Source organism: Laetiporus sulphureus (genome assembly GCF_001632365.1).
Source record: "Laetiporus sulphureus 93-53 unplaced genomic scaffold LAESUscaffold_36, whole genome shotgun sequence".
Lineage (NCBI taxonomy): Eukaryota > Fungi > Basidiomycota > Agaricomycetes > Polyporales > Laetiporaceae > Laetiporus > Laetiporus sulphureus.
Genome location: NW_024468545.1, coordinates 174,183 through 186,419, shown reverse-complemented (window position 1 = coordinate 186,419; position 12,237 = coordinate 174,183). Strand labels below are relative to the sequence as shown.

The following is a 12,237-nucleotide window of genomic DNA, read 5'->3' as shown; positions in this document are numbered from 1 at the left end:
ATACACAGTCCATCTTGTATCGTGGTGCCTTACGACGCCTTCTTGGTCTTGCCATACCATTCCCTCTTGGGCAGCATCTTAGAGAAGAGCGTCGCGGGGTCGGGGAGGAGAGAGGGTTGTGATGAGCAGCGCCGCATGTCAGAGTCACCGGTGGCTTGGGCCCCTGTCCATGTCAAGAACATCTTCCGCCAACGTCGCGGAATGTTAAAGCTATCCGTACATCACTTTGGCAGTTCGCGTTTTGACGTCGTGTCGCATGAATTTCCAGGCTGTGCAATGTGGTTCAGTTCAAGTTCCTGTCTGTAGACCTGGAGAGTTCCTTGGCAGCGACTGATGCATTAGTGGTGGCGAGATGGGAAACAGGCTTGTCGGTCTGTTGACACTGGCTCGGTCACAACTCCAAGATTGAAGCCGTGCTGTGATGCGATTCGGCTCAAGTTCCTGTCGGTAGAGGTTGACTTGGCAGGTTCCGTGGCAGCGCTTGGTGCGTTAGCGGTGGCGCGATGGGGAAAAGGCTTGTCGGTCTGTTGACACTGGCACAGTCGTCACTCCAAGTTTGGAACCGTTAAGTCGACCTTGAAGCCTTACACTTGCATTTTGGCGAAATAGCCTGGATGAGATAGAATGCCGGATATCGTTTGGTTCTACGTTATGAGCGTCGCGACAATTTTCATTGACCAAAGTCTCGAGGAGCTGGATGGTGCCATTCATACTGAAAAAGCGCACGCATGTAGTCCTGGTTAGACAATAACGAGTAGCCATCTGGAAGAAAGATGTCTCCGTTAGCAGTTAGTGACATCCAATGCCAAAGAAATGCAAGGCCTTTGCACGGTTTGGACCGTTGTGAGTGTGCCCGGTAAGACGAATCATATAGATGCACATGGCTATCCGGAGAAGCGGCAGTATTGGGACTGCCGGAGCTGAAGGCATTGCGGCTAGATGAGATATGGGCGCATCCGACTTGCGCTCCATGCTAGGTTGTGAGACAAGCACATGCTCGCGGCCACCGGTAGAGACATTGGCGAACGGTACTGAAGCATATATCCGTCCCCTCTCCATACCTTCACAGCAGCATCGATCTGCCAACGCTTGGCCCGGAACAACAACGTAGGGAAGTGCCAATGACCTGTTGACGTCGGATCTGTGTGAGAATTGCCGGAGAAGAGTTGACTCGTAGTCTCGTACCACATGTAGTACAGCCGTTGAAACAGGGCGCAATTGATCGGATCTCCCGTCAGTTCACATACATGCTTGTCATCCGTGGCTCTATCATTGTAAACTTCGGATGACGATCGTACTTGACTGGTAATCGTTGATGTTAAATTAAAGACAATGCAAAGTTGGTCTCTAAGGTGCTGCATAAGATCATGAGTCAGCCTTCCCGAATCCTGTAGGAGGAAAGTCGTTCCTATAATCAGTGCTGCATGCTCGTGACAGGCCGTTTGATGGTGCAAATTGCTGGCAGGACAGTATACTAGTATACCAATTCGTGGGAACACTGAACAGTGAAGCAGCCTGAGAGTGAGGCGCTAACTTGAGTCTTGACGCGCTCCATCCTCGCAAAGTCTCTCTTGACTTTCAAGTTCACCAACGTACACAGCCGCATCCAGAGACCGCACAGTCACGTCAAAAAGGCTGCTAGCTAATTGACATCAAGTTTCACTGCTGAACCTTCCCCAGGCATCCAATTGCTGCTCCCACGATGTCCCGGAACCTACCCCCGACGTTCACGAGTCTTTATCGTCTGTTTCTGCGCTCCACAGCCGCCTCTGTCCTCTACAAACGCCCCGCTGTCAAAAGACTGAGGCAAGCGTGGAGGCCCGTGTTCGAAGGCGCTGCTCGGATAGTCCGCCGTCTACAGGATGGGCCGACGTCTGAGAGCGAGCGGAATAAGCTCCAGCGCTGGTACAGCCTTTGGGAGAGCCGAAGTGCGTGACGTTTCCATGCTGATGACGCGGCCTGACCGTTCATGTTGTCAGTGGATGAGACTTTGTCGTTATTAACCATATCAGCACGCTCGCGTGGGCTGCCGCACCGCATCACACGTAACATGAATTTCCTTCTGAAGGCACACAAACAATTCCTAAAATTGAAGTCTGCTGGCGTGTCAAGCAGACAATGGTGGAATCCGACGCTGCCTCCGGATAGCGAACGTTATCAGCCCAAAACTGTCATCCCGGGATCTCGGGCTGGGAACAAAGCTGACACGGCGGCGAAATTCTTGAAGCTGGATCATGACGCATGGGGCGCACTCGGAGAAGTCGTCATCATGGCGGAAGGCAGAGATAGGCTCAGCCTGGGGAGGATCAAGAATGAATAAGGCTACTGTCGGCTCGTTTGAGTCGGTTCTTGGTAACAGTATAATGATGCGACTCCGCCGTTAAACGCATCCCGCTTTACGCCGGTGGCTTCAGAACCTGCTTTGCACGCGATTCGCGTCTGGGATCAGCAAAGCATTTCGCTTCTATCCAATGGAGGGCGATGCGTGCAACCGCCGTTCCCATACATGTCCTCGAATCTCATCACGGGTTATACGCACCCAATCGCGTGGTGATTCCGAATGTTGCGATGATAGGTCGATCTCAGGCAGCCATGCTTGCTTCCCTCACCCATCCGATGGTCTCACGCCTGGCATGCTGGTTACGCCTTTGCGGGGAGCTATGTTCACTGATTGATATCGCCTGCAAGGTATGCTGTCCATCGTGGCACGCCATCATGCATGTCGAGAGACGGCAGCGACGTGTGACAATCATGTGATCGTGGCGACCTGCACCGACACTCACAGACGCGTGTGGCGCTCATGCAAGGTGCGTGTCGACGTCGGGATCGCACTCGTTGCCGCTATCGTTCCTGGTCTCCCAGACATCAGAGGACAACCTGCCATGCGTTGACCAATGGGTCTGGGAAGGATGCACTCGTGCGCCGAGATATTTGTATAGCGGATGGAGCTGCTCGACGCTCGACTTCCCGGACTGCGTCGCTACCATACCCACATCTGTCATCAATCGCATTCGTATCCGCCTCTGACGCCCGTAGGTACCTCTAAAGGAAGCGGCTGCCAATTCGCTTTGTCCGTGCCTTCGCCTTTGCCTTCGCCTTCCCTTTATTTTTTGGGCCCCGGCCATTTCCAACTTCTTTCTTTATATTATATCGTTCCTTGCTTCGCAATGCCTGCATCAGCGCACCGGAGACGCTTCAAGAACTCTTTGGATATGGTCGCCGCGCGACCTGAGGTCTTTGTTGACCTCGTTACTTCTCCGTCCAGCACGGACAATGCCCGGAGCATGGTGGACTCCCCTGTCCTTGGACAGCTGTCTGGTGTCGCTCTTTCCAATAAGGATGTCGATCCTCTGCGGGTCCGAAGGGCTGTACCGGTATGAGGTATTGCTTCATCTACTTTGCCATCAAGCTCATATGACGCGATCCTCAGGCAGTACATGTCGCTCCTTTAAACGTCAAGAAGAAACGTCGGAAAGCTCTGTTGAGCGGTGCACATTTATACCTACCGGCTTCTCCGCTCCCTCCAGCAACACCCGGGTTGACTCCTCAGACATCGCTCACATTCACCGCGGAATGGAGCGCTACTCAGAGAGGTTTCCTATTCACGCCGCTCACGAACGAGTCTTTACGTTCTGATATCAGCCCGCGGTCGCCTCTAGCCTACATCCCTGATGATGTTGACGAGGCATTCAGCTTCCATACGTCAGGACACTGTCTGGACGGCCACCTTCCGAGCACTCCTCTATCCTGCAGTTCCGCCAGCTCCATTCTCTCCGATTCCACATCTCTATTTATTCATGAACGCAAGCCGTCGGCCGCCTCAACTGCCTTGACCTCGGTATACGAGGAACCCATCCAAGCGACTCCTTATTCCTTGCCTACCGAATCAGCCGTGCACTGTGTCGAGTCTGAGATCACTCGCATTGCTGCCGGATCGGAACCGCTCGCTAGATCCTATTTAAGACAGATTGATGATGATGTGCTATTGGACCCGTGGCGCGCCTTCGAGTCGTCCTGCTGGTCTTCGATGGAGATGTCAGTAGCGCCCGTGGCTGCATTTCCCCTATCCCCTCTCGTTTCCGAGAAGGTGGTGCCGGACGTCCCTACGGATACGTTAAACGGCAGCATCTTCGAATCTGACGAGGTATGTTCCGCGTGAAACCTCCGCTATACTACCGAATCTTAACACCTAGCGCTCATCCAGGGCAATGTCTCTCGCTTTTCTGCTGATGGGCATCCCATGGCGAGCACTAAGGCACGCAAATACGGACCCCTGCGATTCCACTGTGTCAGCAAGGCATTCAAGCTTGCCAGGTGGGCATGTTGACAGGTGGACTTCAAAACGGCGCATCGGACGTTCACACCACACTCCTGACGACGTTTCATGATTTCCCACTTCGTTTTGCCCTTCATCGTTGCATATTCTTTATTTAGAAGGCAAATCTTCTTCTTATCTTCTACAGTACTGTGCATTATACCGATGTACTGTACGGCCGGCCAGGGCAATTGTATATTATATCATTCGTCCCGTGACGTTGCGTCTCGTGGAGATCTTTCCCGCGTATCAGACGTTTCTTCCGTGATGTACCGCCTCTTAGCCGCTCTGCTCTTTGATTGGAGGGGCAAGAACCTCACCACTAAATTGCCATCTGATATTCATCAGAATCATGCATGATGGTTGCCAGATTCTCGTCCGCCTACAACGGTAGTATTTCCGAATGTCTGCATAAGGATGTCCGATGTTTATGCATTACATCACAGCCGTTGCCAGGTATCGTATGGAGCAGCCTATACCAAGCATGCAGCTACTAGAGTCTATCAAAATGTGGCCCAAGCGTGGCTGGGATTATCATGTCGCATCTACAGCTAATATCGCTCATGACGTTCCCGCGAGCTCTGCTCGATCCGGATCATTGCAGCCGCTACGTCCTTGCAAAAGGAGTCTTCGCCTAGCAGCTTGACGATTCCTGCACGCTCAAACGTGATGTGCGGCCCCTTCTTCAGGTGGGTGATGTACAGTCCCACGCCTCGGCTCTGTAGCCACATTGTCATCAGCGTGCTCTAGTGAGATGAAGATAGCACGGACCTGATATGTTTCGACTAGCTCGTAAAATATCTGTGCGGCGCTGCAGGCAGGTGTGAGAGAAATGATGCGGGCCATAGCAGCGGCGACGTACGAGGCGTCGATGCTATCGACATCTGCTAGATGGAAAACGAGCACGCTAGCATGTTCCCGGTGTGGCTCATCGGACGGATGATGCTTGCTGACGCCGTACAACTCCAGTCGGCGGAGACGCTCTGGTGGCGAGGACAGGGTACAGTCAGACGTGTGATGGACAGATATCAGGGCACGAACTATGCCTTACCCTTCAACTGCGCTGTGTTCGCTGTTCGTAGAAGATATCAGTACAAATACAAAGCAAATTCGGCTGTTAATTTACCAAAGTAAAGATTCTCCCTTATACGGACAATTAATACCCCAGAAGCATCCTCTTGCGCTTCCGGGTTCTCATCTATGGGCTTCCATGTGTCGGTGCCCGGGATCCGGCCCTATGTCATCGTGTATCAGAGCAGTCGAGTTTGACGTTACGCTCACATACCAGAATGGTCATCCGCGTCTTCGAAGAGCGATGTACAACCAGCAACAACGATATGACTAAGCTGACCGCGATACCAATCTCGAGGTCCCAGAAGATGGTCAACACGAAGGTGAGCGCCATGAGAGACAGATCAACCCAGCTGCGCAATCTGGCAACTGTAAGGGCATGTCGGGGTAGTGAAACATGAGCCAGCCTACCTCCAATAGAATTTAAGATCATGTGGAATCTCGGCCAAGAGGGAGAACACAACAAGGCATATTCTGATAACAAAATGTCCATCTATCAGTGCCCAAAGTTACGTTACAGGCACGGTGTCTCACTTACACGGCAGCGAGAACAGCTTTTGGCAAATAGTAAAGCCAAGGTAAGAGGTAAAAGACAGCAAGCAGGATGATGGCCGAACAAAGCAGAGAAGCCATCTGTGTTCGAGCGCCCACCTCGCCATTGATCTTTGATCTAACCATCCACATCAGATACACTGTACATCCCACATGCATCGCACACGAGGTGGAACACAAACTCACCGTGTTATGGATCCGAATGCAGGGAGAGTGCCAGGTACGAACGACCCAGCGAGGTTACCGGCGCCGAGCGCAACGAGTTCGCGATTGGGGCTGATGCTATAGCCATATATTCCGGCGTTCTGCTTTGCAGCAACAATGCTATCGAGGAACCCCACGATGACACATAATCTTTTAGCGTCGACAGAGTCAACATCTTGTCATCCTTATACAAAACATGAGAAAAATGGTGCGTACACAGATAAGGATGTCGTCCTACGCAAAAACTTGAGCGTCATCGTGCCAATGGGAAACTGAACGAGCGAAGAACCAGTATTGATAGGAACGCTTCCCAGAATTTCCACTCCGCTTTCATCCCAGTCTAGTTTATCAGAGACAACTGTTCGCAGACACCCATTCAATCTCCCAGCCTCACGACAGTGATGTAGCCTCGTCGCTCACTCGTTGAACATATGACCACCAGTAACACCTCCGGCAACCGATAGACTATAGCATAGCGCCGGAACAGGTTCTTGAAGCTTCTGATGAGCAAGAGCACGGCCAGGGCGCCGAAACTGATGAGCATCGTGAGCGGGTGTCCGTGCGCCCAAACGTTGTCTATGATAAAGAAGAACTTGTCCGCTGTGCTGTGAAGTTGGCGCTGATTCCGTAGCGCCGTCAGACCAAACATAGGTATGAGCTGCTCGCTGTTGCATAGGTAGAGGTTAGCATCTCTTGACCTGACTGTTCGTGAAGAAGCGCAAGGAGAGCGACGCACATCATGATCACGATGGCCATCGCAGAAACGAACCCACGCAGCAGCGCACGGCTGAGTACGACGTCCATGAAGCCAAGACGGAGCAGCCCCAGCAACAGGCTGATCAACCCGACCTATAAGCGCTATGATTGAGCGATGCCATCCTTATAGATGAGTGTTCACGTAAGCCCACCTGAAACATAACAACCGTAGAGACGGCAAAGCCAACCTTTTCTCTACCATACTTTGCGAAGTGCGAGTCATGCAGAAATTCGTCCACCGCTTGCCCGATCAGCAAGGAAATCGACGCCTCGGGCGAAACATTGAGTTGCCGCGAGGTGCCAAAGAGCGCATATACGAGCCCTGGCACTGACGCGGAGAACTGAAGGAAATACGGTCAACAGAGCGCATATATCCGGCGGAACAGTCTTACAAGACCGGTTATGGGGTTCAACCTCGCGAGAGATGTGGCATATGACACGGATTGGGGTATAAGCATGCAAGCTACGGTCAGACCGGCAATGACATCGCCACTCAAACTACACGATAGCTCAGTTATATATGCTTGTGAGCTAAGGAAAGAGCTCACAGTGACCACGAATATCGGGGAATCCAAGCGGTGGAGGGAACATAGTAGTTTACTTTCGCCCAAGTTGATGTCCGACGGGAGATCGGTTTCGTTGTTGGACCTAGAGTTATGGCGAAGCATTAGCATCAGTAACAGACCATTGCTAGAATATGTTTGGTGAAATTAAATTCTATAGGATGCGTGCGGATGGGATACTTTGCGGTGTTGAAGTCAGGGTTTAAACCCTGTGGGACGAACTTCGACTCTCGAGATGAGCATTGCTCAAATAAAATTGAGGGATACGTTCAGTGCAACCACTTGTTGGAAGCTCCCTTTATAGTAAAGAACATCAAGACTCGCGGAAGCAGCGCTTGCATCGGACCTGGCTTGGAGAACCATACAAGTTTTTAGTAAGATTGCAGACGGGAATCCGCCTGCTAATTGCATCGCTCGTTCAGTCACCTTAAAGGCCGATCTTGAAGCGAGCGTGCAGCATCCGCCGATAAATGTGCTGATGGATATCGTTCCGGATAGACAATAACTCATGCGATGATTTATGTAGAATATGCATAAATCAAGAGACAACGAGGGCTGTGAACGGCTTGAATGTACATCGCAAAGCACCCCCAGCCGGGGTGGGGTTTGGTATGGGTGCCCTGCCACCCATCTGCCTCCATCTAACCACATCGCGGAATCGTCATGAACGTCGCCATGTGGTTCAATACCGCTCCAGCGTAGAGAAAGAGAAACTTGCGACTCAGCATCCGACTCGCATCGCAAAGGAAACCGCACAAAATCTGGAGAACATCCATGCAAAAAGCGCAACGAACTCACCTCGCGCCTGTCTCGTCCCGTACTCCTGCGCACCCTGCTCGACGTCTACGCCTAACAATCCCTGCATTTCACTCTGCCCGACGGGAGTCGTTGGAGTCTTCAGCCCGCTCGGCGTACTTGCGCCGGTGCCTGCGCCAGAGAACGTTGCATGCAGCGAGGACATCGCCGACGTGCGCGGAGAGAGCCCGCGATAAGGTGGACGATCCGCGCTGCTCCCTGCTTGAAGACTCATATATATAGTCCGTTCGGCGCTGCTTATCGTGAAGCCCAGGCTAATTCGAAGGATAGGCAGAACGATGTGCGAGTGGAAGGCATCAAGCTGAATGCCGGCGCGGCAGCGGTCGACGTTGTTGTGGTCATGAGCGGCTGTCTGATGCGGGCGCTCGCAAACTTCTCATCATTTTCATTTTCGTTGCCCCTCGCCGGGTTCGACGATACCGAGCTCATCTTGACGATATACCGGATTATAACATCATAATTCTACGGCGAAGGCGAACGGAATGAAAGCTGCAGGTCCAATCACGTCGTCTGCATTGGCTTGGACGCCGATAAATCTGCGCAGCCGGCGATCACAGTTGCAGGGCTTCCATCGTATCTCACCCTTCTGAATCCGAGATCTATTCTCTGAGGTCTTCAACCCGTGTCTTAACATGAAGCAGCAAAGCGACTTGCCTCCATGAATGAGAAAAGAGTGTTCACTCTATGGATCCTGAGGCATGAAGAAACGGCCATTGTGCCCTCTCCTGGCGTTTTCAACACAACCTCACGAGACTCAGAGGAATGCATGTCCTTCGCGGAGTTGGCGACGAGGCAGCCCGATAATGGAAGAATCTTTGACCTCAAGGAGGACCAGCCACAACTACCGTTTGTCTTGGTTGGAAGCTCCCTCGAAGGACTGCTGACGTTCACCTCTGATTGCAACTCTCTAGTTCTGCCAGCGGGCAACTGTTCTTTCTTTGATGCAAAGGCGCAATTATTTCTCACAAGCATGTTTCGGAAGAAGAATGGCGTACCACAGACAGCTTTGTACGGCACCTCCCGATGATTATACATTGGCCGAGTCGACAACTTTGCAAATCGCAGAAGGGCCGGTCTCGGTGCTTTCGATGCTCAAAGCTCGTGATGTTTGCACTGAACTTGGTGCGGGACGATTTCAAATAATGTGACCAAGAATTCAAACGCGGCTGTGCAGTTTCTCCCGACCAACCTTCCTGTCTGCGTCTTAACTCTCTGTTAGATATCATCGCCGCGAGACGACTGTCCCGTCCATCCGGTAGAGATCGCGCCTTGCAGTTCGAAAGGCCTTCCTTCTAAATGGTAAGGGTAGTGTCCCGGCTTCACGTCTCATTTCAACCTTTTACAAATGTCTTCCTGTCGGGGCTGCCGAGGACAAATTCTCGGACACACCATTTCCGTTGGCGTCGAAAGGGAATTTTGATGGTGGTCTATCTCTCCCCAGTCTGCCCTTCGTCGCATGGGGGGTTCTTCGCCTCCGCTCATGCGTCGGCACAAAAATGTTCGCGTCCGTGTCGCCTCCTGATTGGAGTCCAGTCTGACAATTCGCTAGCCGTGTGACTGATTGGCGCCAGCTCGAAGTTAACATGTGGCCCCTAGGCGCCCGGTGCGGAGGATGCCGTCCAGAGGCTAAACATCGCTGCACACGACACTCCTACAACCAAGAAGAGATTTCGCGTTGACAGCAAAAATGTCGCTCCTTATTCTGAGCAGTGGTCGATTTCTCTCCAGAAATACCTGTCAACAACCACGGGCGATATCTAAGAACCTTGCCATTAAAGGCAATGTGCCTACTCGATTTGGTTCATTTGCTCGTACTCTCCTAGTATCTTTCACCCGACCTCATGTGTATCAATCGGCGTGATTTTTAATTTGAATCATCTCGTTGCCTGAAATTTAAGTGTTTTAGCTCATGGAACCAATATCGCTGGATGTGCTGGGGCATTCCGGTGTGGAGCCACCGAGCTGACCGAAGCGTCCCAAGATGGACAAATGTCAGCCACAAATGCTGCAAAACTTCTCCGGCCGACAAGAAAGGATTTCTTCCGATACATGCGTTCAGTGATTGTGAGTCAGACGTGACATTAATATGGCCATAGGCGCAGCACTGGGGCGAAGTGGCGCCAGGTAGCCACAATGTACATAGAAACAAACATGGTACGCGTGTCCTTATCAAGCGGAAGCAGCTTCGTCCGCTCATCCTCCGCCCGACGATGATCATGCCTTCCTTCCTGCTCGCCTCTCTGCTGGCGGTCTCGCTCGCCGCGTCAGGCTTAGCGACGCCTCTCTCAACGCACTCCTATGACATATCTCGCGAGCGGTCCCTGCTCACCTATGCTCCCCTGGTCGTCGAGGAGCACCCGCACGGGACGGTGAACAATTCGTACATCGTCATGCTCAAGGACAACATCCCGTCTGCGCTTATGCGAAACCACCTCAACTTTTTGCAGAGTGTTCACGAGGCATATCCCCTCATGGATGACACCGACGGCGGTCTGACGCATGTGTACGACGGACACATCAAGGGGTACGCTGGCAAGTTCAGCGAGGGCACCGTCCACCGGATACGACAGATGCCCGAGGTGGACTACGTCGAGCTGGACCAGATCGTCCGGACGATGGAGATTGACGCGGAAGTGGAAATCGAGGCGAACAAGGTCGAGACGCAGAAGGGTGCTCCTTGGGTGCGTGAATGCTGCTTGATGACTCCTTTGAGTTGTGACTGATAAGTATCACAACAGGGCCTGGCACGGATCTCACATAGGCCTAAGCTGACCTTCGGCACCTTCACCAGGTACGAATATGACGTTGATGGTGGCGAGGGTGTCGACGTGTACGTCGTTGACACCGGCGTTAATATCCACCACGTCGAGTTCGAGGGCCGCGCGTCCTGGGGAAAGACTGTTCCGAAGGATGACGTCGACGAGGATGCCAACGGCCACGGAACGCACTGCGCCGGTACTATCGCATCTCGCAAGTACGGTGTCGCGAAGGCCGCTCATATAATTGCGGTGAAGGTCTTGGGCAGCAACGGTAGCGGCACGATGAGCGACGTCGTTGAGGGAGTCGCGTGGGTCGCGACGGAGGCTGTGAAGAAGGCCGAGGCTGCACTCAAGGAGTTCATGGAAACTGGCAAGACGAAGCACAAGGGGTCTGTTGCGAACATGTCGCTCGGCGGTGGCAAGTCGCGCGCTCTCGATGACACTGTCAACAAGGCTGTAGATGCAGGCGTTCACTTCGCCGTCGCAGCTGGTGAGTCACAATTGTGTCACGGTTTTGTGGGCGTCACTGATGGTGTCCTAGGCAATGATAACAGGGATGCTTGCAACAACTCGCCTGCTGCGGCAGAGAAGGCAATCACCGTCGGCGCATCAACGCTTGCCGACGAGCGTGCCTACTTCTCCAACCACGGCCCGTGCGTGGACGTTTTCGCACCTGGTATGCCTGAACATCCAATTCTACATAAATGCCTGTGTTGAGATGTTCCTGATAGGCCTGAATGTCCTCTCCACCTACATCGGCAGTAACACCTCCGTGTCCACCCTCTCGGGCACGTCCATGGCCTCGCCACACACCGCAGGCATGCTCGCTTACCTGCTCTCGCTGTACCCCTCGGCGACATTCAACCCCAAGGTGACGAAGGACTTCGTGCCCCTGACACTACAATCGCGCGTGGTGCCGCCGTCGTTGGTGAACGCGTACGCGCTCGCACATTATGTGCTGCCGAGCTGGGTGTCTGAGTTCCTCCCGCCGCCGGCGCTCGTCGAGGAGGCCGTCGCGCCTGTGCCCGTCCCGCCGCAGACGCTCACGCCGAAGCAGCTCAAGCTTGCGTTGCTGGCGCTCGCTACGGACGATGCGCTTGACACGCTCCCCAAGGACACGCCCAATCTGCTCATCTACAACAACGCGACGGCGTGAGTGGACGTGGACTTCTTGTTACGACATTGTCATGTAGTTTTGCCT

The 12,237-nt window shown here is 53.0% G+C and overlaps 5 protein-coding genes across 5 annotated transcripts; 3 read left to right on the top strand and 2 right to left on the bottom strand.

Annotated features, from left to right (window-relative positions):
- Positions 1-743: 743 nt before the first annotated feature.
- LAESUDRAFT_728631 (uncharacterized protein) lies at positions 744-1,433 on the bottom strand. The gene is made up of 3 exons (XM_040909475.1): positions 1,410-1,433; positions 1,186-1,355; positions 744-1,126 (listed from the first exon to the last, which is right to left on the bottom strand). The coding sequence occupies exons 2-3, from the start codon at positions 1,188-1,190 to the stop codon at positions 790-792; spliced, it is 342 nt and encodes a 113-aa protein (XP_040761672.1). The 5' UTR covers positions 1,191-1,355; positions 1,410-1,433; the 3' UTR covers positions 744-789.
- Positions 1,434-1,702: 269 nt separating this feature from the next.
- LAESUDRAFT_738068 (uncharacterized protein) lies at positions 1,703-2,320 on the top strand (the record flags this gene model as incomplete). Its single annotated transcript, XM_040910850.1, has 2 exons — positions 1,703-1,928; positions 1,980-2,320. 2 exons carry the CDS (start codon positions 1,703-1,705, stop codon positions 2,318-2,320), a joined length of 567 nt encoding a protein of 188 aa, XP_040761671.1.
- Positions 2,321-3,167: 847 nt separating this feature from the next.
- Positions 3,168-4,327, top strand: LAESUDRAFT_761524 (uncharacterized protein; the record flags this gene model as incomplete). The annotated part of the gene is made up of 3 exons (XM_040912936.1): positions 3,168-3,374; positions 3,431-4,144; positions 4,205-4,327. The coding sequence occupies 3 exons, from the start codon at positions 3,168-3,170 to the stop codon at positions 4,325-4,327; spliced, it is 1,044 nt and encodes a 347-aa protein (XP_040761670.1).
- A 539-nt stretch (positions 4,328-4,866) lies between these two features.
- On the bottom strand, positions 4,867-8,422 carry LAESUDRAFT_738067 (sulfate anion transporter; the record flags this gene model as incomplete). The annotated part of the gene is made up of 16 exons (XM_040910849.1): positions 4,867-5,034; positions 5,087-5,126; positions 5,178-5,298; positions 5,367-5,387; positions 5,442-5,550; positions 5,601-5,748; positions 5,798-5,860; positions 5,925-6,056; positions 6,125-6,292; positions 6,359-6,500; positions 6,563-6,807; positions 6,879-6,991; positions 7,051-7,239; positions 7,291-7,396; positions 7,447-7,546; positions 8,260-8,422. The coding sequence occupies 16 exons, from the start codon at positions 8,420-8,422 to the stop codon at positions 4,867-4,869; spliced, it is 2,028 nt and encodes a 675-aa protein (XP_040761669.1).
- A 2,273-nt stretch (positions 8,423-10,695) lies between these two features.
- Positions 10,696-12,201, top strand: LAESUDRAFT_728628 (uncharacterized protein; the record flags this gene model as incomplete). Its single annotated transcript, XM_040909474.1, has 4 exons — positions 10,696-10,958; positions 11,016-11,526; positions 11,578-11,712; positions 11,768-12,201. Coding segments are annotated over 4 exons (1,334 nt in total), but the record flags the coding sequence as incomplete, so codon positions are not given.
- Positions 12,202-12,237: the final 36 nt, after the last annotated feature.